Source organism: Nannospalax galili, unplaced genomic scaffold, assembly GCF_000622305.1.
Source record: "Nannospalax galili isolate Female #2095 unplaced genomic scaffold, S.galili_v1.0 scaffold529, whole genome shotgun sequence".
NCBI classification, from domain to species: Eukaryota; Metazoa; Chordata; class Mammalia; order Rodentia; family Spalacidae; genus Nannospalax; species Nannospalax galili.
In genome coordinates, this window is record NW_008360309.1 from 1,028,919 (window position 1) to 1,054,270 (window position 25,352).

The window sequence follows — 25,352 nt, forward strand, 5'->3', positions numbered from 1 at the left end:
TGTTTATTTATTTATTTATTTATTTATTTATTTATTTATTTTTGTCTTTTTGAAGCAGGGTCTCCCTATAGCCCCAGCTGTCCTAGAACTCACTATGTAGACCAGACTGGCCTTGAACTCACAGAGATCCGCCTGCCTCTGCCTCCTAAGTGCTGGGACTACAGGCGTGCACCACCATGCCTGGCTGTATGTATGTATTTATGTCTTTGTGTATGTATCCACACGTGTGAGGCAGTATGCGAGGTCAAAAGACAACTTGCAAGTCAATTCTTCCCTTCCACTATGTGAGTGAGGGAGTGCAGGGTGTGGATGAGGGGCCATGAGGCTCAGAGGCAGATGGGAATCTCCAGGGATTGAACTCAGGTCCTCAGTCTCCATGGTAAGCTTCATTCCCACTGAGCCATCTCACCACCCCACTGGGAACTGATCTTTGTCTCTCTCAGCCTGACCTGGCTTCACTGTCCTACCCCACTAGGACAACTGCCCGCTAGTCAGAAATCCAGACCAGCGCAACTCTGACAATGACAAGTGGGGAGATGCATGTGACAACTGCCGGTCTCAGAAGAACGATGACCAGAAGGACACAGACCGGGATGGCCGGGGTGACACCTGTGATGATGACATTGATGGCGACCGTGAGCGTGGCTGGGGAGCAGAGGGGCAGGGGCTGGATGGTGGCCTGGCTTTGAGTACCCTGGGCATGACTGAGGTGGAGCAGGTGGGGAAACTGCAAGCCTTAGAGAGATGGGGATGGGAACAGTCAAAGAATGGGGGTGGTCCCTCCATCCTCAGCCCAGGGAGATACCCCTGGGTTCCTTGGTACCCAGTTTAGTAACCCAAGCTGGCTTCAAGTTGATGCACAGCTGGGGCTGGCCTTGAACTCCTGATCCTCCTGCTGCCACCTCCCAGATGCTTAGATGACAGGTGTGCAACATCACTTCCTGCTTGGCCATTCATTTATTTTTTAAAGAGATTTTGTTTTTATTACATTTTAATGTATCTAATCTGAATACATATGTGCATGTGGGCCATGACACATGTAGAGGTCAGAGAGCAACTTGCAGGAGTTTGTTCTCTCCTTCCACCATGTGGGTCCCAAGGATAGAACTCAGATGATCAGGCTTGGCGGCAAGGGCCTTTACCCACTGAGCCATCTCACTAGTACTGGCCATCCAGTCTTTAAGTCCCCATGGAGTTGGGCTCTATTCTGGGCCTGGTCTTTGTTTTGATGAAGTCATCCTAGCCTGGTCCCAATCTTAGGGTCCTGTCTTGTCCCTGATTTGCCCCAGGAATCCGCAATGCAGCTGACAACTGCCCCCGGGTGCCCAACTCGGACCAAAAGGACAGCGATGGTGATGGCGTTGGGGATGCCTGTGACAACTGCCCACAGAAGGACAACCTGGACCAGGTGGGCCACCCCCATATGAGCCCTAGGCTGGATGGCCAGGAAGCCTGGGTGGGGGTACTAGGCATGGGGACGACCTGGCTATAGAGCTAGGGGTAGGGATGGCTTCCGAGTCTCCAGGCCTAACTAACTGTGACCTTCCACTCCTCTTCCAGAGGGATGTGGACCATGACTTTGTGGGTGATGCCTGTGACAGCGACCAAGACCAGTAAGGAGACAGGGTGTCTGGGTGGTGCCTGATAAACCCTGCCTAGTGTTTCACTGTCCCACCTCCACATTCTAGGGATGGGGATGGACACCAGGATTCCCGGGACAACTGCCCCACAGTGCCCAACAGTGCCCAGCAGGACTCAGACCATGATAACCAGGGTGATGCCTGTGATGACGATGATGACAATGATGGAGTCCCTGACAGCAAGGACAACTGCCGCCTGGTGCCCAACCCTGGCCAAGAGGACTCAGACAGTATGGGGGTGCCTGTGGTGGTGGGACCAACAGCTGGTCTTGCATGTGGGCATGGCCTGACAGGTTTGTGTCCCACCTCCTCTCAGGGGACGGTGTGGGTGATGTGTGCCAGGGTGACTTTGATGCAGACAAGGTGGTAGACAAGATCGACGTGTGTCCTGAGAACGCCGAGGTCACTCTCACAGATTTCCGGGCCTTCCAGACAGTGGTGCTGGACCCCGAGGGTGATGCGCAGATTGATCCCAATTGGGTGGTGCTCAATCAGGTGGGGACAGGGCTGGAGGGGCAGTTTGGATAGGTTGGGCCCCACTCAGCAAGATCTCAGCCACTCACCACTGACCTGTCTGCCTCTGGCCTCATCAGGGAATGGAGATTGTGCAGACCATGAACAGTGACCCAGGCCTGGCTGTTGGTGAGTTGTGGGATGGGCCTAGTAGTGGAAGGGGGTGGCCATTGAGTGGCCATTGAGTGGACCTGGCAACAGAGGTCAGGGAGGGTTAGCCTGAATCTGGGAAGGGTAGTTCTGGGGGAAGGAGTCTGGAAGAGAGGGAGGCCAATGTTAGATTTAGGGTCATGGATGGGTGTGGCCATAGATGGGGTGTGGACACAGAGGCAGGCATGGCAACTGAGGCCTGCAGTTAGCCTGGACCAGGGAAGGGTGGGGCTTAGGGCTTGGGTGTGGTCATAGGGATGTGGCTGGGATTCAAGAAGTGCAGGCCTAGATGGGTTTTGTGGGGGCAGGCATTGGGTGGTTCTTGGCTTGGTCAGTAGTAGACCAGGGGTGTGGTCATTTGTGGGCATGGCCACAGAGGGTGTGGCTTCTGATGGGCAGAGGCTAACTAACCAGGATCTGAAGGGGTTGTGGTGTGGTTACGAGGGTGTGGTTGGGCTCTGGAGGGGCTGACTCTGGAGGGGTGTGGCTGACTCTGGAGGGGTGGAGCCTGGCTTGAAAGGCCCATTTCCCTTTCACCCCTCCACAGGTTACACGGCCTTCAACGGTGTAGACTTCGAGGGCACATTCCACGTGAACACCGCTACAGATGACGACTATGCGGGCTTCATCTTCGGCTACCAAGACAGCTCCAGTTTCTACGTGGTGATGTGGAAACAGATGGAACAGACATACTGGCAGGCCAACCCCTTCCGGGCTGTGGCTGAGCCGGGGATCCAGCTCAAGGTACAGGCCTGTGCTGTCTTGGTTACTGTACCCTCCACACGATACTCCCCCACTATTGCCCCCAAAGCTTTCACAGCCCTCCAGCATGTTCCACAGACCTCAAAGCTATCACCCCATATCCCAGGCTCCAGGTTCCCCCCCACAAGCCCCCAAATACTCAGTGGTTAAAGCACTTGCAGCACAAGCATGAAAATCAGGGTTCAGAGCCCCAGAACCCAAGTAAATGCTAGGTGGGCATGGCAGCCCACCTGTAACTGCCACCTTAGAAGGTGGAGACTAGGGGTCCCCAGGGCAAGCTGGCTAGGGAGACTAAGCATGGCAGCAAGATCTAGGTTTGATTGAGAGATCTTACCTCAGTAAACAAGGAAGAATTGAGGCGATTCTGACAGTAACCTCCTGCATCCATGTGTATGCACACAGGTGTACCCACACACATGCAAAAACATGCATACACAAACATGAAAAATGGAAGATGGTGAGACTGTCAAAAAAAAAAAAGGAAAAAAAACCTCCTTTATGACTCCCCCAACGTCTCTTTGGGACCCCAAACCTGTCACAGAGCCTTAAAACTTCTCAAAACACCCAAATCTTCCTACAGACTCCTTCAGCCTCTGGATAGCATTGAAAACCACTAAGTTCCCCTAAATCGCTGGGTGTGGGGGCACATGCCTTTAATCCCAGCACTCAGGAGGCAGAGGCAGGCAGATCTCTTCGAATTCAAGGCTAGCCAGCTGGGGCTATAGGGAGACTCTGTCTCAAAAAAAGACCAAAAAGAAAGCTCCCCTAGGTCTCTAGACCCCAGTTAATCCCGGAAGGAACTGCAATCTACAGGCCCCCACAACCCTCTCATACTTCCATGTCGTCTATGAGCCTCAGACCACCACCCTCCACTGTGGTCCATCTAGGAGCCCCAATTTGGTTTCTTCTACCACAGGGACCCCCTCCCCCCTATTCCTACCATCCATAGATCCTCATCCACTCTTCCAGGCAGGATCTGGGAGGGCTGAGGTACCCTGTGAGGCCTCTGACCTCCTTCTCCCCCTGGATGGTGGCAGGCTGTGAAGTCCTCCACAGGCCCTGGGGAGCAGCTCCGAAATGCGCTGTGGCATACAGGTGACACAGCGTCCCAGGTGCGGCTGCTGTGGAAAGACCCCCGAAATGTGGGCTGGAAGGATAAGACATCTTACCGCTGGTTTCTGCAGCACCGACCCCAAGTGGGTTACATCAGGTGTGAACCACCCTGCTGCTGGGAGACTGGGTTGGGACACAGGGCTCCTGGTCTGCTTATGATCCATAGCCTGAAGGTAGATGGTCCCTATTGGATCTGCTAGGAAGCCAGCACCTCTCAGCAGAACATTTGAAACCCATTCTCACAGGGGGAAACTGAGGCTGGGACCAGGGGCATCCCATACTCCAATGCCAGTCTGCATCTCTTGAATATGAGAGATGAAGGGGGACCAAGCATGGAGACCCCACCTCACTGGGTCCTGCTTTCAGGGTGCGATTCTATGAGGGTCCTGAGCTGGTGGCTGACAGCAACGTGGTGTTGGACACGACCATGCGCGGTGGCCGCCTGGGTGTCTTCTGCTTCTCTCAGGAGAATATCATCTGGGCTAACCTGCGCTACCGATGCAATGGTGAGCTGGGGGCCAGCAGGTGGGACTTTGAAGGCCCTGGAAGACCTTCTCACCCACCACCTTTCTCTCTATAGACACAATTCCCGAGGACTACGAGAGCCATCGGCTGCGGAGGGCCTAGGGACCTGGTGGGGCCCCTGCTGTCTGATGGACCATGGTGGCCTGAGCCATGGCTGTCTGGGGACCTGGCATCCCACATGGAGGGGTGGCAGACCTGGGGAGGAAGGGTCAGAGAGGCAAATAAAGAATGTGTGCGGGGGACTGGCTGGCTCTGATCTCTGCTGCGGGGGGCCTATGTGGATAGGCTCCGGAGGAGGTGCCTAGGTTGCTACCCTGGTCATTTAGAATCAGTCATGGGTGTGGAACCCTCTATAGATGAGCTGGGACCCCACCATTGGAATAGTCTAGGGCCTGGCTGGTGACTACTTGAAGTTTAAAGAGTCCCATGCTAGGCCATCTGGAGATGTGTCGGGGACATCCATGGGAGGACTAGGTTTCCCAGGTTAGGGGTTCAGGAAAAGAAGAGGCTGAGACAAAACCCTTTTTTTTTTTTTAAATTACATTTCATTACAAAGGACGCAAAAATACAAAGAAGCATCTGTGCCAGAAGGTAGGTGGGCAGCTGCACGTGCCCTGAGCTGCCTGACTCCTGCCTGCCCACCTGCCGCGGTGCCCGTCCGCAGCAGCGGAGCGCACATGCTGGGGGCAGAGCCAGCCTGGGCACAGGGGAAGGGATATGTGGGACCAGGCGTTTGCATATATCAATAGGGCCACCCAGCCCATGGTGGACAGTTTCTTACTAGGGAAGGAATAAGATGGGGCCTGAAGACCAAAACCAGCCTTGGATGCATGGCCAGCACAGCTCTGTCCCATGTCCCCCCTGTGGTGAGAAATGCTTGGCAGGCTGGGATGGGCTAGGCTGAGTCGTAGGAGATGGAGCAACAGTTCACCCCAACTAATGTGGTGTGTCCCTGGCTCAGGGAAAGGGGTGCTGAGGGCAGAAGATGTAGAAGTTGCAACTGGTGCCATCCTGGGGCTACTGTTGTCCCCACCCTGCCCAGGAGGCTGGGCCCCTGAACGCAGCAGGGTTGAGAAAGTGAAAGGAGGGAAAGTGAGGCTCAGGTGACCCCACGCTCTTGGGAGTACCCCAGCACCTAGGCTTGGGGGAGCAAGTCACTCCATCTCCTGCCTCTTGGGGAGGACATGACAGTGGCTATGATCAATGGGGTGGCAGACATTTGCCACACTGAAGGTCATGCCTGACCCCTGCCTGAGACAGAATGACCAAGGTCCCCAAATTACCCACCAAGAGATCCCTGCAAGAAGTTGGGGCTCCAGGAGCCAAAGGAAATGGGTTATAAAAAGGACCCTGTCTGCTACACTCTGGGCAGGGCTTAGGCTCCCTAAAGGACTATGTCTTGCCCTTCAGCAATCAGGACCATATGAGGAGGGCTCTGTACTACAGTTCCCTCACTGGAGACTTCCTAAGGAACAGGGACACTGTTGTACCACTGACCAGACCCCCTGACAAGGGCCTGCATGGCCTGTGCCCAATAGCTCCATCAGGACCCCAATCCTGCCAGCCTTGTTTGGATACAGAAAATTCAGAATCTATGTGAAACAGTCCCAGGCCTGCTATGATGAGGTCTGAGGGGCCACCGGCACCCTTTAAGGGATGGAAATTGATACAGGATGGTTACCCTGTTGGCAACCCCCCCACACCTTTTGTTGGCTCTTGACCTGCATGCCTGGGCAGTGATTCTGTGGCACCACACTGCATGGTGACACAGGCTTCACTAACCACCACCCCAGGTCTAAGAGTGCTCAAATACCCAGTGGGTGATAGAACATCATGGTGGGACCCAAGGGTAGGGGGACAAGACGTTTCTCTTAGAAATGGGCCTAGCCCCAGTTCCATCTGAAGTCTGGGGACACTGTGGGGGAAGAAACCACTGCCCCAGAGGCCTAGAAGGAGGGAAGGTAAACTGAGGCAGCTAGAGCATAGTGTTATCAAGACTGTCCGTTTTGATACTGTCCTGGGGAGAAGGAACAGACCTGAGGGGCTTGGCTGGAGCCAGTGGCACACCAATGGGGTGGGAGAATAAAGGCCCAGCCTGGCTCGAGTCTGACTCTGCAAGGGCTGAGAGTCCTGACCTGTTCCGAGAAAGCATGGACACAGGTGGAGGGTGTATGTTCACGCTATGGTGGCAGCTGCTCCCAGTGCAGCTCCAGTGACATCACAGTATGTTCATGTCACCAGCTGAGGGCCCAGTGCCTTGAGCTGTCACTTTGGGAAGTCTTGGCAATACAGAAGTAAAATCTAGAAAACAGAAAGAACCCTCCCCAGCAATCTCCTTATGATACCTGGCCAGGACCAGAGGGGGTGAACCCTTCCAGAACAGATGGCTGGCCCCTGGCTGGTCTGCTCAGGTCCCCATGCCTGCCTGGGATGCTGCAGCCTGGGCCCAGCATGTTTTCATCAGAGAACTTGGCAATTAACTGGAGTCGCAGTAACAAGTGTCACCTGTGTTCCTGGCTGTGGCCTGCTGAACACTAGGCCAGAGCTTGGGAGAGTCACCCAGCCATATCCCTTCTCCCAACTGCACACAGAACTTGGAAGAGCACAGGTGCCACCAGTGGCTGGATGGATAGAACAGGGCCATGAGGCTCCCTTGTGGTCAAATGCTGCTGGAAAATTGCATCCAGGCACGCCGTTTTATTAAGGCCGTTGGTTCAAAGTTCTACAAATAACTAATGGAATCAGAGCCTCCCAAGCACCTGTACATTCCGTTTGGGCTTTTTTGAGACAGGGTCTCATGTAGACTACGCTGGCCTTGACTTCCTAATCATTCTGCCTCCATCTCCAGAATGTTGGGATGACAGGCATGTGCCACCATACCTGCTACTATCTTCCTTTAATAATAAAAAAAGTCCCCACTATTTTCTCCATCACAGTAACAGAAAAGGCCTGCGACCTTAACAGGTAAACTGGACAGATGGATGCTGTGTTCCCAAGTCCAGAGTGTGGGACAGCAGAGGGCACAATGACAGAGCTTTCTCATGCGAATGGCCACCAGGTGGCTTGGGGAGGGCCAGGGAGGGTGCTGGGACGAGAACCAGCTCCCCATGATAGAGGCTCCCCACACCCTAGCACAGGTGGCAGGTAATATACCACGGAGAAACACCAAGCAGAAGGTGCCAGCCTGGTGGGCAGATGTGCATGACAGCATCAAGGTACAACTTGGGGTGGGTAGGACCAGAGCTTCAAAGACCAAAAGAGGCCCACAGAGGGCAAGCCAGACCCTGTCTCCGGTGACAGGGAGCCTCAGTAGAGAGAGGGCCAAGCAGTCACAAGTCACCTGCCACCCGCTCTGAGACCTGGTCAGCATTTGGGGATGCTCAAGGAGAACAGAGTTGTCTGGAGACCCCAAAGAAAGCCAAGGCCCATTCCCAGAGGCTGCCCTGTGTTTCTAACACATAGATATGTCCAGCCACCAGGACAGGGTTGTGTCCAGCCCTCAACCTGGTCCACCAGCTCTTTGGAGTTGTGACAAATGGGGGTGAGACCAAGTCTGGATGCAGTCTGGATACCTGGGCTTGCTGGTGCTTCAGGCTAAGGTTCCAGTTAGCTTTAAAAAAGAAAACAAGTCAAGGTGGGTCTGGGGTTAACACATGCTGTCAGGCAAGAGGCTGAGAGATCAGTTACCAAAATGCTAATACGAACTAAGAGAAAGCAAACAATACCAGGGCATCCACCCCCTGAGCCCCAGATCTTAAGTAACAGTATAGATGACCTCAGGACTAAGGAGGGACAAAAACAGGCGGGTGGCCTACAACCCTCCATTGCCCGGCACCATCACACTGGCAGCGGGCACAGGGTCAGGAGAGAGCAGAGGCAGGGGCACCAGCTGGTTAGGTGGACTCTGTCCACACCTCACAGGGCCACAGGTCGATTGTCGCGCTTTGAGCGCGCTCAGGAATATAAAAGACAACTGTCCAAATAGTGTTTATTTTGCTCTGGGTTGGCCCCTTTGCTCTGTTACCTTCTCCCTGGCATGGTGGGCATGCGTGACCTGACCAGGGTGGGGATGGCGGCGGAGAGGGACTGGAACAAAGGAAGGCAGTGACAGCTGAGAACAGTCGGTGGATGGTGCACCTTGGCCCTCTGGAGCACTCCCATGCCCATGTTCCAGCCTGCTCAACACACCACGTCCAGGAGTGACACTTTGGGCATCTTGGAAGGAGACCACAGCGGAGGTCTCATATCCCAGGAGAGGGCGAGGGAGTGCAGGGAGTGTCCATGAGGGCAGGGCACTTACACCTCCAAGACCAGCCTCACCCAAGGTAGATGATGGGCGGATGGGTGGATGGCCTGGCAGACAGTGGCCTCGCTCTGGGCATCGCAGGTGAACTGGGTGGAGGCTGGGGGGGGTTGCTGGGCGGCACTGCAAGCTTAGAACCACAAGCTTGGCCGTTGGCAAAGGAGGGCAGAGAGCTGCCATCCCCAGGCTCGGGGAGGTGCCATTGGGGACCACTGACCAGTGGCGGGTAGTGGGCATGGCTGCTCACAGGCGGTCCATCCGGAAGGTGTCCTCGGTGGCTGCATCAGTGAGGACCATGTCAGGGTCATTCAGCATGTGAAGTCCATCCAGAGTCAGGGGGTCAATCTTCAGTTCATCCAGAGGGAACTGATGGTCAGAGTCGAAGCTAACATCGTTGACCCCTGCCAGGGTGCTGGTCAGTTCTTTAGAGAGGCTAGGGGGGGACTCTCCTGTCACTGCAGGGCGGGGACAAATAACACAGCTGAGCTACCAGAAACTAGTGCACAGCTCTGTGATCTCACTGTGGGAACTGCCCTTTGGGGGGAACACCAGAGTATACAGAGGTGTTCTGAGTCCCATAATGGGAGGTACTGGTGTTGGGTGAGTAGAGGCCAGGACACCGCTCTGCCACCTCCAGAGCACAAGCTGACCCCACCTCAGAGCACAGACTAAGACTGGACATCTGCAAGGTGGCCTTTTGGTGATATCTCAATGTAACCTGTGGGGACCCACCACTCCTGACTCAAGGTCTGAGGTGCACATGTTGTGGCTAGGGTGAGGTACTCATTACAGGGACCCAACTCCTTCCGTTACCATTAGCTGAGGTCCCTGGCCTGTTTCCATACCTGGGAATGGATCTGAAAGCCCTTTTTCCCCTGGTCTTTTGGGGTGATCAGAGGCATAGGATTTATACACAGAGCCCAGACCCTGCAAATCAGGTGGTCTTGAGGAAAAAGCCTTGACCCTCGGCATGTGGGGATCCACAGGAGGGTGAGACTCTCCCCAACATCCCTGGCTTATATGAAAAGCATTTCTTTCATCAGGGCTTATAAGGAAAAGAGAGATGGCCATGGGGTATTTGAGGGGGGGTTCGGCATGCAAAGGTTGGCTCTGGGCTAGATGGTACAAGCTTTGGTCACTGCTCCTAGGTGTGCAGGTATAGGGCTCTGTCAGCAAATGACAGATAGACCCATGGGTTGAAGAGTGACCAGCTTGGTCCTAAGCAGAGGGAGGTGGATGCCCACTCCAGTGTGCAGTCGAGTCACCCTGGCCTGACATGAGGGCACCAGTTCATAGAGGGACTAGGAAACCAAAGTCCAGTAAGAGGAGATGGCTGGGGGGAGTGCAGAGTCCAGTGTGAAGAGACAGCTGGGGGGGTGCAGAGTCCCGTGTGAAGAGATGGCTGGGGGGGGCAGAGTCCAGTGTGAAGAGATGGCTGGGGGGGGCAGAGTCCCGTGTGAAGAGATGGCTGGGGGGCAGAGTCCCGTGTGAAGAGATGGCTGGGGGGCAGAGTCCCGTGTGAAGAGATGGCTGGGGGGCAGAGTCCCGTGTGAAGAGATGGCTGGGGGGCAGAGTCCCGTGTGAAGAGATGGCTGGGGGGCAGAGTCCCGTGTGAAGAGATGGCTGGGGGGCAGAGTCCCGTGTGAAGAGATGGCTGGGGGGCAGAGTCCCGTGTGAAGAGATGGCTGGGGGGCAGAGTCCCGTGTGAAGAGATGGCTGGGGGGCAGAGTCCCGTGTGAAGAGATGGCTGGGGGGCAGAGTCCCGTGTGAAGAGATGGCTGGGGGGCAGAGTCCCGTGTGAAGAGATGGCTGGGGGGCAGAGTCCCGTGTGAAGAGATGGCTGGGGGGCAGAGTCCCGTGTGAAGAGATGGCTGGGGGGCAGAGTCCCGTGTGAAGAGATGGCTGGGGGGCAGAGTCCCGTGTGAAGAGATGGCTGGGGGGCAGAGTCCCGTGTGAAGAGATGGCTGGGGGGCAGAGTCCCGTGTGAAGAGATGGCTGGGGGGCAGAGTCCCGTGTGAAGAGATGGCTGGGGGGCAGAGTCCCGTGTGAAGAGATGGCTGGGGGGCAGAGTCCCGTGTGAAGAGATGGCTGGGGGGCAGAGTCCCGTGTGAAGAGATGGCTGGGGGGCAGAGTCCCGTGTGAAGAGATGGCTGGGGGGCAGAGTCCCGTGTGAAGAGATGGCTGGGGGGCAGAGTCCCGTGTGAAGAGATGGCTGGGGGGCAGAGTCCCGTGTGAAGAGATGGCTGGGGGGCAGAGTCCCGTGTGAAGAGATGGCTGGGGGGCAGAGTCCCGTGTGAAGAGATGGCTGGGGGGCAGAGTCCCGTGTGAAGAGATGGCTGGGGGGCAGAGTCCCGTGTGAAGAGATGGCTGGGGGGCAGAGTCCCGTGTGAAGAGATGGCTGGGGGGCAGAGTCCCGTGTGAAGAGATGGCTGGGGGGCAGAGTCCCGTGTGAAGAGATGGCTGGGGGGCAGAGTCCCGTGTGAAGAGATGGCTGGGGGGCAGAGTCCCGTGTGAAGAGATGGCTGGGGGGCAGAGTCCCGTGTGAAGAGATGGCTGGGGGGCAGAGTCCCGTGTGAAGAGATGGCTGGGGGGCAGAGTCCCGTGTGAAGAGATGGCTGGGGGGCAGAGTCCCGTGTGAAGAGATGGCTGGGGGGCAGAGTCCCGTGTGAAGAGATGGCTGGGGGGCAGAGTCCCGTGTGAAGAGATGGCTGGGGGGCAGAGTCCCGTGTGAAGAGATGGCTGGGGGGCAGAGTCCCGTGTGAAGAGATGGCTGGGGGGCAGAGTCCCGTGTGAAGAGATGGCTGGGGGGGCAGAGTCCAGCGTGAGGGGATGGCTGGGGGGCCAGAGTCCAGCGTGAGGGGATGGCTGGGGGGCAGAGTCCAGCGTGAGGGGATGGCTGCGGGGGCCAGAGTCCAGTGTGAAGAGACTGCAGGGGGGCAGAGCTGATTATGAAGAGATGGGGGAATAGAGGAATCCACATCAAGTTCACAGGAAGGAGTAGGGCCATCCTGCACCCTTTGTCCACTGTCCAGCACAGAAACCCAGCTTCAGCCCTGTCACCCTGTCAGGCTGGGGGCTCCATGGGGACACTGCCTGTAACCTCCAGGCCACCGTGCCTACTGGCCTCACCGGTGAGAATGATGTTGGGGATGCCACTGTGGCCAGCATAGCCCAGTTGCTGCGGGTCCTGCAGGCTGCTGTGGCTCCCACTCAGATCCATCATGGCAGCCTGGGAGTAGTTGAGGGTGGCACCCGGGCTGTACAGGCTGCTGGAGCTGATGGAGTTTTCCATCATGTTGAACTGCTCCAGCTGTGAAGGGAAGCAGAGAAGGTTGTGAGGTCCATGGAGCAACCCTGGCTATGGCTGGGGCCTCCTCAGTTTCCCCCTACTCATGATGGATGTTGGATGAATGATGGAGTATGGGTGGGCAAGTGACCAGCTCCAGGTCACCACCAAACCCTCCCAGGCTTATCTCCACACAAAGCCAATGCAGTCCCCAACAGCCCCCCTTTCCACCCCTGCCTGGTGTTTGAGGACTGCCATCCCCCCCACCCTATGCCTTCAAGCTCCATTCTGCAGACAGCCATCTTTGCCAGGGCCTTGCCCCCACAGCCCAGTGGACAGCAGGATGGGGCGGAATAGCAAAGCCAAGGGAGGCCCGTGCCCTGCGAGGCCTGGGTACCGGCAAGCACCTGCTATGGTACCAGCCAGTGGTCCAGGCACCCGCTCACCTGGCGGGACAGAGCGTTAGCCTGCCTGGCTGTCATCTGCTGTTCATAGTACGCGTCCCCAAACACGCTGCCCAGGGTGGAAGTGTGCTGTGGACAGAAGAGAGGCCCACTGTGTTCGCAGCCAGGGGCCCAGCAGGGCTGCAAAGGTGCTCAGGAAACCATTGCCCCCAGCTACATAGGATGGAGACCCCTGGAGCCTCCAAGAGGGTGCAGAAGGCCATCGACATTTGTCTCGGATGACTGATCCTGGGGTGACTGTCTCTTCCCACACACAGTACCAATGCTCCCCAACGCACTGCCCCATCTCTTTCCCTTGAGCTTGGGTGTAGGAAACTCTACTTCCTTCACAGGAAGGCAGATTGTCGCTAATCCCAGAGCTTGAGAGCGGGGCCACATGGAGGGTATGCAGACATTATGTTTCGGATGGAATGTGCGTTGGGGGAGACAGGGCACAAGCCACACGGTCTTGACACCATGATGCATAGGGCTGGCCATCAGCTGAGCAAGCACAGGACACAGGGACAGGTCTCCACCTGGGACTCCCTACTTTTAAGACCATGGGACACATCCCTATTACACTCTAGTCTACTAGCCAAAGCCAGCTGAACTGCCAAAGGCAGGGGACGAGGCCACGGGAGGACTAGAAGGGGATACACAAAGGATGGGTGGAGGGAGCAGTTGGGGGACTGGCTGGGACATGGAAGTGTATCTTGGGGACAGATGGCTTTGAGTATGGCCAAGTTTATAGCCACGGCACCTGAGTAGTTCCAGATAGACCTTGTGGCAACCACAGACCTGAAGGGTTATTGAGAGTGGGGACCCATTTTCTCCTTGACAGGGTGGCTGGAGGAAGTCACCAGACCTCAGCCACTCCCAAGTGAAGTCCAGTATGCCCAGGTGCATTTGGGACCCAATTCCCTGGGCTCCCTCTCCTCAGCTCCCCATCTGAGCTTCATCTAGAATGATCAGAAAGGGGAGAGACCCCTACTTGGTCAAAGCCCTTACAGTGCCTTGATCCCCCACAGCCTCGCCATCAGCTAAAGGTCTCATCTCAGGGTGGAGGCAGCCTATTTTGGGGTGATATGGGGGACTGGGCTTCTAAGATGGCTGATCCTGTCATCATGGCCTTGGACTCAAGAGAGGTAGGTGCCTGAATTCCAGCTGAGGCCCAGGGCCTGGGGGTGGGGGGGACGGCAGAGGTGACAGCCAGTGGGGTGCGGATGTGGAGGGTACAGGCAGGGTAAGTGGACCAGAGAAACACGGCAGAAAGCCACCACACAGGCATCTCTGGGTCCTCAGAGGATGTCATGACTCCAGTCTCCTGCAGGGGCCAAATATCCCGAGTCCTGTGAGCCACCTGTTTTCCACATCAGCACAAAACAGACACCAGACACACAGAGGTGGGCTCAAGGAGACAAGGCGGGCTCTTGTGACTGGGCTAGACCAACCTGCTTCCATTTGGGAGCAAAGAACTTTATGGTAACTCTCCAGACAAGGGTGCCTTGGACTGCTACCCCATCTTGGTTCCTGCCCCACACCGGTATCACCAGAACCCAAGAGTTCAGGGTGGGTGGACTGAGAGGTACTGCCACCAGATGGACACCAGACAGGCTTCACAGTCACTGCACAAGGGTGGCAGGCAGGATTCTGGGTAGATGAGCCAACCACAGGAGCTCATATCATCTTTGTCCCTTGGGGCAAAGCAGCCTGGCATTCCAGGGTGCTCCTGCTGGCTCTAGCCTAGAAGGATGCTGCATCCTTCCCTTGACCTCATCAGGGATGGAGATGACTCTGGACACTGCAGTGGCTTCAGTTTGCTGACATTTTGGGGCGGGGTGGCCCCAGGATGGTGGAGGCCCCTGAGGGAAGTTCTTGATGACAGAGGCCACACCTCCACCCCTGAACTAAGTGCAGACAGAATTAACAAAACCAGGCCGCAGGGAGAAGCAGCTGGAAACTTCCTCAGGCAGAATGGGGCCAAGGGAGGGCTAAGAACTAGGCCTAATGGGGGCCTCTCTGAGATCTGGGGCTCCACTGCACCTACTTGGCAGAAAAACTGGGTCTGGCTGGGTGTGTTAGCACATGATTGTCATGTGGGAGAGCACTTGGGAGGGTGAGGTAGGAGGATTCAGAGTTCAAGGCCAGCCTGGGCTACATAGTGAGTTAGAGGATAGCTTCTGCTACATGAGACCCTGGTTTCAAACAAAAAAAAAACAAAAACAACAAAAATACAACAACCCAAATGAGACAAAATCCAGTCTACCAGATGAAGTAACACCTGCCTGACACCCAGGGACTGGGGTGGACAGAGAGACAGGGAAGCCAACCACAAGGTGGCTGGCCACCTCAGCTGTGCCCCAAACATGCTTGCCCTTAACTCTCAGGATGAAGACCCTTGTTCCCTCCAAGCCATAAGGTTGGCAGCTTTGAGGCCAGAGCTAACACTGATGTGACTAACTTTAGAGCCCTGGCAGAGTCCACTGAGGAAGTCCACATCCAACCCTCTTGCCTGTGCAGCCTGCCTGATAGTTGCACGGTCCTGCTCTGATGAAGAGAATGGATGGCATGGAGCGGGTGAGACACAGGTAGGGCATGGAGAACAGGAGGAGAAGCGAGGCAGCACCGGGTTGGGGGAGGGGCCCTTACTTGCGGGGAGCTGCCTGGGGAGAAGCCTTGATTGGAGACTGGAGAAGTGGGAGACTGGTTGGCGGGTGACCCAGTGCTCGTGCGGTACTGCAGAGCTGGTGCCTGTGACGACAGACGGGTCAGGGCACGGTTGGCTCCTGCCAGCTTGATGCCTCCAAGATGGGCACCTTAGAGGCGATGAGATTCCTAAGGGCCCCAAGTGCCTAGCCTGAGCTCTGAGGGGAGGGGGGCACCTGCCTGCAGACCTGGCTTCCAGGAGGGTTAGGGAGGCCCAGCTCAGAGTCTTGGTGGGGGTTCCTGGGAACACCCAGTGTCTGATGCTCTGCCCTGACCCTGTTCAAAGCCAATGGTAGGGGACACAGCCCCCCAAACACTGTGTACACACACCTGCACACCCACCCTGACACATGTGCTTACCCCTCATCCACACATCCCACATACATGCCCCAGGAACACAAGTACACACCCCTCAGTCAAATACGCCAAGAACACATGTGAACACCAATCATCCACACACCCGACAAACACACATGCACACACCATTCACCTGCTCACACATGCTCCATGAATACACCTCTCCACTCATGAACACACATACACAACCCACAAACACATACATCCCATCAACACACATCCACTCATGAACATATGTGCGTAAATACCCCACAGACATATGCATATAATTCATCCAAGAACAGAGGTGACACACTCTACCCATAAACACACATGCACATGTACTCCACAAACACACATGCACATTCCATTCACCTGCCTACACCACTGCAGACAGGCAGACATATTACCCACTAGACCAGCAGGTGTAAATACCCATGGACATGACCACACCTACATGGCACAGTTCTGCATCCCCATACACTCAAACATGTGTACTCACCCATGTGATGACATGCCTACACAGTGTAGTGCAGACACTACATGCACAGACACACACACCCCCATCCATGTCCACCCCCCTACTGTACACAGGGCAGGGCAGGGGCAGTCCGGGTTGGCAGATGGGAGTGGCCTTCTGCCTTGACTCCCCTCAGCTATGAGTCCTGGCAGGGCCACTGTTCTCTGGTCCCAAGTCTGCAGCAGAACACTGAGCCATCTTGGGGTGGGGAAAACTGCAGTCAGCACTCGGCAGAGTCCTGCATCTCTCGGACAAGCCTGCCTAGGCCATACCACCAGAGACACTGAGAAGCAGCCACCCCATTGCCTGCTCTAGGCATTGTCAAGGATCAGAGTCCTTGGAGACAGGCTATGTGAGGTAAGACCTGAACTCAGAACTCACTATGGTCACCCTTGCCCACAGACTGTGCTGAGTCGCTACTTTTGGCTCAAGCGCCCTGTACCCCAAGTCCATGCATGGGAACTTGCATTTGCCTCCCCTCCCCCAAGACCAGGGCTCAGGGCCACTTAGCAGTATGGTTTCCTATCTGCTGTGTCACCTGCCCAGGTCAATGGGGAAGGCTCAGTGTCCTCAAATAAGTCCCCTCCACATGGCCCAATACAGTTGGGACCTACTACCCCCATACCCAGCAAGGCATGGAGGTACAGGGCTTAAAATGGTCCAGCACCCATGGCCCTCAACCTGGCCCTGGCCCCCGGGAGCCCCCTGGCCCCTGATGTGCAGGGTCCTCTCTCTCCTCCTGTACCTCGGTCCAACCCTGTGTCCTTGGTTTCAGCAAGTCTCTGCCCTGACAGCACTAGGTTACTCCACCCCTGGCTTCAGGGGCCATGTGTGTAGGCATCAATTTACCCAGTTGTACATGTGTAACTGCCTCAGCGCAAATGATCTGAACAGTAACCCCATGAGTGTCAACCTGAGAGTGGCACCTGCTATTATTTTCCAGTCTGGCTGGGGTGGCCTCTGTCACCCAGGGCTCCTCTTCCCCAGCCCCCCCAGCCAGTGCCCGGGGACCCTGGCTCAGGCTTACCGAAGCAACATCAATCCCCATGGGTGGCTGGCCTGGGTTCTCTGGGGGGGACTGGGGAAGAGAGGACGGTACCGTGACTGCTGGCCCCCGAGTCAGGCTGGCACTGGGCAGCAGTGGGCCGCCCTGGGGGAGTCCCACGGACACCTGTTGGGGCGGCTGTTGCTGCTGGGACACAGGTGGAGGCGGCGGTGGTGGCTGGGGCTGTGGTGGAGGTTGCTGAGAGCCAGCCTGCGTGAAGAAGGCGTAGGGCAATTGCTGCTCCAGAGACAGTGCATCCATAGCCACAGCCTGTGGAGGAGAGGGTCAGAGGGCAGGGCAGCAGTGGCAGGGGCAGGAGCCACGTGTGTCTGAACCCCAGCGCCTGTATTCCTGAGAAGCCACATGCACTAAGGGTGGACCTCACCTAGAAAGCTAAGAATATGGCAAAATTCTCTTATAGGGCTTCAAAAATAAATATAAAGAGTGACTCAGGTATAATGGCCCACACCTGTCATTCCAAAAGGATCAGGAGTTCAAGGCCATCCTTGGCTACACAGTGAGTTAGATGGCACCCTGGGCTGCATGAGCCTTGTCTCAAAAAAGAAAAAGAAAAACACAAAACCAAAATATGTATCTCTTAAAAAGCACCAATTTGTGCAGTTTCTCCCTTAAAATTTGCTACTAAGAAGTAAAAACAGGTCTGTTCTCCAGCTCCCACAGGCCAGGGGGAATGACAGAGCTGCTGGATTCCCATCTGCCTTCCCGCCCCCTTGTCCTCACACCTGAGTGATGGGTGACAGCGGGGAGAGGGTGGGTGACATCTGCTGGGCCTGCTGCCGCCTGGCCTCTGTGCTGAGGGACAGGGGGCTGACGACGGTTGGCCGGTGCTGCGGAGAGGAGCCTGGGGTGTTCATACCTACAAGAGAAGGGTGCTAAGGACAGGTGGCCACAGGCACAGGCCAGCCTGGCTGCATAAGAGAAAGCCAGTGGGTGCTGCCCATGGTCAAACCCAGATAGCCTTCCTCCTGGCCCCATCTGTGTTCACCCTGGGTCCCCAGCCCAGTTTAGTTGCTTTCTGGTTGACTTTAGCAGCCTTCCAAGAGGGGCCTGCCCTACAAGCACAACCAATCAGCAAAGCATGTGACTGTCCCCATGTAACCAATCAGATTCTGTCTTGGAATTTTGGATGGAATTTCAGAAAGTGCTGCTTGGCAGTTGTGGGTGTGGTTGCTACACCAGGCAATGAGACCCAGCAAGCTGGTGACAAGGACACAGGTGGCATCAGAGAATGGTAGACCTCTCTTTTTGCCTTTTAAATTTTGATTGACTCTTTTAAAAATAATTTGGGCTGGAGAGATGGCTCAGTGGTTAAGAACACCTGCTGTTCTTCCAGAAGACCTGGGTTCAATCCCCAGTACCCACAAGGCGGTTAATAACCATCTATAACTTCAGTTTTAGGGGAATCCAACATGCTCTTCTGGCCTCTGAGGGCACTGCACACATGTGGTGCACTTACATACATACATGCAAAACACTCATACACATAAAATAAAAATAATAAGCTGGGCGTGGTGGTGCACGCCTTTAATCCCAGCACTCTGGAGGCAGAGGCAGGCAGATCTCTGTGAGCTCAAGGCCAGCTTGGTCTACATAGCCAGTTCCAGACCAGCTGGGGCTACAGGGAGACTCTGTCTCAAAACGGTCCCCCCCAAAATAATATTTTTAAAAGTTTTTATTTATGCATATAAGTGCACCTGTGTAATGCCTGTGGAGGCCAGAAGGGGGCATCAAATCCCCTGGAACTGGAGTTACAGATGGTTGTTAGCTGCCATGTGAGTGCTGGGAACCAAACCCAGGTCCTCTGCAAGAGCAACCAGTGCTCTTAACCTCTGAGTCATTTCTCTAGACCGATTTACTCTTTGTTGTTCTTTTTTGAGACAGGGGCTCCCTGTAGCCCTGGCTGGTCTGGACTTGCTATGTAGACCAGGCTGGCCTTGATCTCACAGAGATCTACCTGCTTCTGCCTCCCAAGTGCTAGGACTAAAGGTGTGCACCACCAATGGCCAGCCCAATTTATTCTTTTGAGACAAATCTCATGTAGCCCAGGGTGGTCTCAATCTGGCTATGGAACTGAAGACGACCTTGAGTTCGAGTCGCCTGCCTGGGATGACAGGTATAAACCAGACCCATTTACGCTATGCTGGAGATGGAACCCAGCGCTCTGTGCATGTTAGGCAGGCATTCAATGCACTGAACTATGGGGGTGCACACCGAGTGGTCCCTGGGGAGATGACAGGTCCACAGCCTTTTTGCCTTGGGCAGCTGTCTGTGTGCTGTACCTGCACTTCTGGAGTGCTGGCTCCACTTGGGCCCAGTACTGGGCTGGGGTGGCACCATCCACTGCCCCTGCAGCATGGCCTGGGATCTGCCATGAAGGACTGTCAACAGTCCTGGCAGAGGGTCTGAGAGGGCACTAAGTCAGGACTCTGGGTCAGTGCCTTGTCTGAGAGCTCTTTCCTGTATCTCCTGGGGCTAAAAAATGCCATCTTCTCAGGTTGGGAGTAGGCCTAAGGGCACAGTGATGACCAGAAGCCAGAGCTAAGAATATTTAAGAAGTAGGCTGGGTGTGGTGGCACACGCCTTTAATCCCAGCACTTGGGAGGCGGAGGCAGAGGCAGGCAGATCTCTTGTGAGTTTGAGGCCAGCCTGGTCTACAAGGTGAACTCCAGGCCAGTTGGAGCTACAGGGAGACCTTGTCTCAAAAAACACAACAAAACAAAACAAAAAAAACCAAGTAGATGTAGAGGGCTTGGGCTGGGCTCTTATAGCTCATTTGGTAGAGCACCTTCCTAGCATCCACAAGGTCCTGGGTTCCATCCCCAGTACCACATATATATAGTAGTACATGCCTGTCATCCACTCAGGAGGTGGAGGCAGGAGGATCAGGAGTTTAAGTTCATTCTTGACTACATAGTGAATGTGAGGCCAGCCTAGGCCACATAAGGCCCTGTCTCCAAAAAACAAAATAAATTTAAAAGAAAAATTAGAAGTGGGGCAGACAGCCATGTAGGATTTAAGGCAAAACCAACACCAAAACCCACAAACAAACAAACAGGCTTTTTTTCTCTTTTTGAGACAGAGTGTCACAAGGTAGCCCAGGCTGGCCTGGAACTTACTCTGATCCTCCTGCCTCAGTCTCCTGAGATCTGGGATGACAGGTACAAAACGCATGCTGGCTTCATTTTTCTTTGAGTGGTTCCTGTTTTATTTTATTTTTTTTGAGACAGGTCTCCCTGTAGCCCCAACTGGCCTTGAACTCACAGAGATCAGCCTGCCTCTGCCTCCTGAGTGCTGGGATTAAAGGTGTGTGCCACCATGCCTGGTTGGTTTTGGTTTTTTGTTTTTATAGGGTTTCCCTGTGTTGCCCCAGCTGGCCTGGAACTTGATATTCTTTTTTTTTGGGGGGGGGGCTTTTTGAGACAGGGTCTCCCTGTAGCTCCAGCTGTCCTGGAACTCACTATATAGACCAGGCTGGCCGTGAACTCACAGAGCTCTGCCTGCCTCTGCAGGATTAAAGGCGTGCGCCACCACACTTGGCTAGTTTTTAAACATGTATTCAAAGTAACTAATGGGCACCCACATGGTGGGTCTCAGGAAGCACTGGCATGCTAATCCCCTGGTCCTGCACACAAGGGCATTTCTAATCCTCTGCTGAGCAGCAGCCACACCCAGAAAGGCCAGCTGGTGAGCACACTGCATGGACAGCCTGCTGTCTGGTCCCTCTGCCCAATCTGAATCACATTTGGAGCAGAGCCAGCTGAAGGGGAAGTCTGAGGTTGGAGGCTGAGCTGCTGGGAAGGGTGGGCCAGACTGCATGGCAGTGACCCCTGGTATATAGACCTGCTGATGGGGCAAGTGGGTCTTTGAAGTAGAGCCAGGGAAGACACTGGAGCTACCCTCCTGCCCACTGGCAGGCAGGCAGGGCATTGGTCTGGGCATCAGTCTCTAGGCCCATCTCCCTCCGAGGGGCTGGTGGTGGGGGTGGGAAGCGTTTGAGTGTGCCAGGGTCTGGCAGCTCAGACTGATTTAAAAGGCACCTAGAAAATGCAGATGCTATGAAGGGGAGCAACTAGTTCTTCAACAACCACATGTATGTATTACAGGGCTGGGGTCCCCCACCCTGCCCAGCAACAGCCTCACTTAAGCTATTTTCTTGTTTACACTAGGTGGGCTGGAAGTGCAGTTGCAGGTGGGGGCAGGTGGGGGGTTCTGGAGGGGAGGCATAGAGAGATGTGGGAGAGATGCTGGGAAACAGCGGCTCCTGTGTGGGGCTGAGGCCGTCCATCTGCCTGCCTGGACCTTTTGCTAAGTTTGGGGTTCCTTTTCTCCTCATTCTTCCACTTTCTGGACCCTCCCTGGTGTCTTGGATCTGGCAGTTGGGCTGTGAGGGACTCAACAGCTCGGACATTCTCAGACCGGGTCCTCCTCTTCTGAGTCCTGACCCCATCTGCTCATCTAAGAGCTCAGGACAGGAACTGGGGAGGTGACTGGCCACTCAGTGCTAGAGGGCTCGCTGAGCAAGTGCAGGGCCCTGACTTCTCACCAGCACCTGAGGACACATGAAACCCTAAATCTGGAAGTAAAGACACCACAGGGATACTTGCTGCACCCCACCTCCTCTCCCACCTGATATGTTGGCATCTGAGGGTCCCTGGTCTCAACTTCCTGTATCAGTCAGGCCTCCAGGCCAGGCACTGGATTCAAAGCCCCATCTGAGGCCCTGACCCCCAGGACCCTTGTACAGTCCTTCACTGTGGGTCCGAATAGAAACTTAAATTGGAGCTCACTGGGAGGTCTGTCACCCATATCCTCAACATACCCATCCCACCTGTCCTAGCCTGTGTGTGAAACCTACATCCACAAAGGCTTCCAGGGTTTGCCACGTCGCAGCAGGACATGGGTGACGCAGACCCATCCCAAGGGAGGCTGGAGACCAAGGAAAGAGTGCTGGCTGAGTTGCCAAGCTCTGCAGTGAGTAGACAGGCAGGTGAGGAGGGGCCTGCATCCAGGCAGCATGCACAAAGACCCTGGGGTTAGCAGGTGCAGCTGTGAGGTCAGGGTTGGGAGATGGGGGTCAGAGGATGGGGAGTATCAGCTCTCTCAGGTGGGACCCGGCAGAACACATCAAATCCCCAGGAAAGGTGGGGTGACAAGTGCGGAGGAGAAGAAGGTAGAGCCGGGTTAGTCTCAGGTGACTGGTGGACAGAAAAGAGGGCACAGCCAGTCCTTAGAAGCCAGGAGAGACTGGGATAGGCAAATGTGGAGCTCTCCCAGGAACCAGGCTGAGAGAGAACCAAGCATTAGAAAGCTGAGAGAAGGGCCAGATCATACTGACACTTCACCTCACACCGTCTAGGGCACCCCTCCTGAGCCCCAGCCTCCCTGAAGCCCTAATGTTGAGAACACTAAAGCCTGATCCATGAGGCACTGCACACCCTCCACCCCGGGGCCCTGGTGCAGCCTGTGCTAGAGCCTGGGATGCCTAGTGAGGCTGGGGTGGACACCACCCAGAGAAGTTGCTACGCTAATGCCTGTTGGGAATGAGGTGGCACAGGGCCTTACCCTGGCCCGTGCTGCTGATGCCCAGGTGTGCCAGGTTGCCTGTGCTGCTGGAGCTGCTCAGCGCAGGGAACGGGGGCTCCTCAGGGTCCAGCGGTGTCGGGAGCGGGGAGGGAAAGTGGATGTTGGTGAGGTCAGGCAAGGATCCGCCTGTGTTGTGGGTGCTGGGAATCAGGGCTGCCGTGTTCTCTTGGTCTGCAGATGGGAAGATGCTGAAAGAGGTTGGGGTGGGTGGGGCGTGAGTTCTGGGGCCAGAGACTGGGGTCAGTATGCCACCCAGGGTGCTTGGGAGATCAGTGGGTACAAAAGTGACACCCTCAATAAACTACTGAAAGAGGTTGGGGTGGGCGGGGAGTGAGTTCTGGGGCTGGAGACTGGGGTCAGTATGCCACCCAGGGTGCTTGGGGGATCAGTGGGTACAAAAATGACACCCTCAATAAACCACTGCCATGCTCACAAAGGGGCACAGGGGCCATCTTTGCCATCCTGAGTGACAAGGGCCAGAATTTCCTGGGCACCCACAGGTGGTATATTCAGTGTCCTTTCGTCAGCAGGTGCAGGCTTGGGGGAGGGAACCCCTGGGGACCAGAGGATGAGGGGAGCCCCAAGCTGAGACTTACTTGATTCCGGGGACCTCACAGGACTTGGGCCTCGAACCCGTCTGAAAGAGACCACAGGCAGATGCTGGGCAGCACACATGGCCACCTCTGTGTGCTAAATCCTGTCTGCCCTGTCTTCCCCTTCCTCCCTCCCATACCTCCCTTCCCTATGGGAGGCCAGACAGACCTATTCAAGAGGATCAACAGCCATGGGGTATGGCATGCACACAGGGAGCCCAGGGTAGAGCCAGGAAGCTGTGAGGATGGGTCTCTGGCCCCTGTGGCTGCCCTTGGGGGTGGTCACAAGAGACATGTTAGAGAGCGGTTGGAGGATCTTTAGGTACCCCTGTGAGAAGCCGAGTCCCCAGTGGCTACAGTAGCCCTCCCCACCTAGGAAGACTGGAGAGTCAAAAGTCAGTCACCACCCCAGTGACAAGATCATGAGGGGCCTTCAAAGCTGCAGTAGTGGGGAGTCCTTGTCCCCTCCCCCCAAGCCAGAGCTCTTGCTGCCCAATGGTCTGGCCCCTGCAGGGTGGTAGCAGGAGACCCTGAGAACAGAGAAGGGACACTTTCTGACTTCTGCAGGCAGATGGAACAACCTCTGAATTCCTGATCCTCTAGGGGTCCGAGCTGCAGGCTAAAGCATTAAGCAGAGGGTTACAGGGGAGGCTGGCCACCAGGGCAGGAATACCTGACATGCAGGCGGGCAGTGACTGTACCTCCTACATGTGGCTTGCAGCACACTGAGCAGGGAACACTGACAGAAAGGGTTTGATATTGGCCAGAGCCTCCCTAAAGCCCAGAGTAAACACTGTTTTTGTTAATGGGATTCCTGCTGGGCTCAGATAGATTTGAAAAGCAGTCCAGGGTTAGTGAGATGGCTCAGCAGGCAAGGGAGGTTGTCACCAAGGATGATGACCTGAGTTTGATTCCCAGGATCCACATGGTGGGAGGAGAGAACCAACTCTGCTAATTGTCCTCTGACTCCACATGTGCCCCGGTACATGTGCACACACATACCCAACAAATAAATAAAAATGTAATTAAAAAAAAAAAAAGCATTCCATGGATACGGGGATCTTAATAGATTTCTACATGAAAAAGGTGCCAAGGCTTCCATCTCCTCCTCAGGGGCATGCTATTCATTCATTCATTCATTCATTCATTCATTCGTTCGTTTTTCTCAAGCAAGTTCTCATGTAGCCCAGGCTGGCTCCAACTCCTGATCCTCCTGATCATCTCTTCTAAAAGATGCCAGGAGAGTGCCAGCACATCTGGCTCACACTAGGCATCATGGCTTTCTTGAGCAATACCACTACATCCAGCTGTGACATCCAGCTATGCAAATCAGTCACATCCACCCACCTTTCTGATACTGGACCTATAAGGAAGTTTGCAGTTAGCTAGGCATAATGGCACATGCCTTTAATCCCAGCACTCAGGAGGCAGAGGTTAGCCTGATCTACATAGAGTTCCAGGCCAGCTGGGGCTACAAGGAGACCCTGTCTCAAAAAGACCAAAAAAGAAAGTTTGAAATTGTGCTTGAATGGTTACAGTTTTTTCCTTCCTTATGTGTTGGGGGTGGAAACCACACTTTCCGCAAGCAAGCTACCTCTGAGTCATGCCCTCAGCCCCTCACTGGGGGATTCTAGGGAAGGCTCTACCCCTGAGCCACACCCCCAGCCTTTTATTTTTTTTTTAATATTTTATTATTTTTATTTTATGTGTATGTGTGTATTACCTGCATGTAGATAAGTGCACCCGTGTCATGTAATGCCCGCGGAGGACAGAATAGGCTGTCGGATCCCCTGGAACTGGAGTTACAGACAGC

General features: G+C 55.2%; 2 protein-coding genes across 5 annotated transcripts in view; one reads left to right on the plus strand and one right to left on the minus strand.

Annotated features, from left to right (window-relative positions):
* Nucleotides 1–4,938, plus strand: part of Comp (cartilage oligomeric matrix protein) — an 8,628-nt gene extending 3,690 nt beyond the window's left edge. The window contains exons 10-19 of the mRNA XM_008824531.2: nucleotides 476–635; nucleotides 1,290–1,408; nucleotides 1,561–1,613; nucleotides 1,689–1,870; nucleotides 1,957–2,135; nucleotides 2,234–2,282; nucleotides 2,851–3,047; nucleotides 4,103–4,275; nucleotides 4,545–4,684; nucleotides 4,759–4,938. Of these exons, the coding sequence (XP_008822753.1) occupies nucleotides 476–635; nucleotides 1,290–1,408; nucleotides 1,561–1,613; nucleotides 1,689–1,870; nucleotides 1,957–2,135; nucleotides 2,234–2,282; nucleotides 2,851–3,047; nucleotides 4,103–4,275; nucleotides 4,545–4,684; nucleotides 4,759–4,805 (1,299 nt within the window). The 3' untranslated portion in view covers nucleotides 4,806–4,938. The remainder of the gene's footprint in view (nucleotides 1–475; nucleotides 636–1,289; nucleotides 1,409–1,560; nucleotides 1,614–1,688; nucleotides 1,871–1,956; nucleotides 2,136–2,233; nucleotides 2,283–2,850; nucleotides 3,048–4,102; nucleotides 4,276–4,544; nucleotides 4,685–4,758) is intronic.
* Nucleotides 4,939–7,504: 2,566 nt separating this feature from the next.
* The window catches only part of Crtc1 (CREB regulated transcription coactivator 1), a 59,831-nt gene continuing 41,983 nt past the window's right edge, over nucleotides 7,505–25,352 (minus strand). For 2 of the 4 annotated variants that reach the window (XM_029559306.1, XM_029559305.1), the window contains 8 exons: nucleotides 23,543–23,583; nucleotides 22,926–23,134; nucleotides 18,086–18,219; nucleotides 17,325–17,612; nucleotides 15,385–15,486; nucleotides 12,739–12,825; nucleotides 12,136–12,316; nucleotides 7,505–9,461 (listed from right to left, as the gene is read on the minus strand). In XM_029559306.1, the coding sequence (XP_029415166.1) occupies nucleotides 9,250–9,461; nucleotides 12,136–12,316; nucleotides 12,739–12,825; nucleotides 15,385–15,486; nucleotides 17,325–17,612; nucleotides 18,086–18,219; nucleotides 22,926–23,134; nucleotides 23,543–23,583 (1,254 nt within the window). In that variant the 3' untranslated portion in view covers nucleotides 7,505–9,249. The remainder of the gene's footprint in view (nucleotides 9,462–12,135; nucleotides 12,317–12,738; nucleotides 12,826–15,384; nucleotides 15,487–17,324; nucleotides 17,613–18,085; nucleotides 18,220–22,925; nucleotides 23,135–23,542; nucleotides 23,584–25,352) is intronic. The other 2 variants (XM_029559307.1, XM_029559308.1) reach the window with 2 other exon arrangements.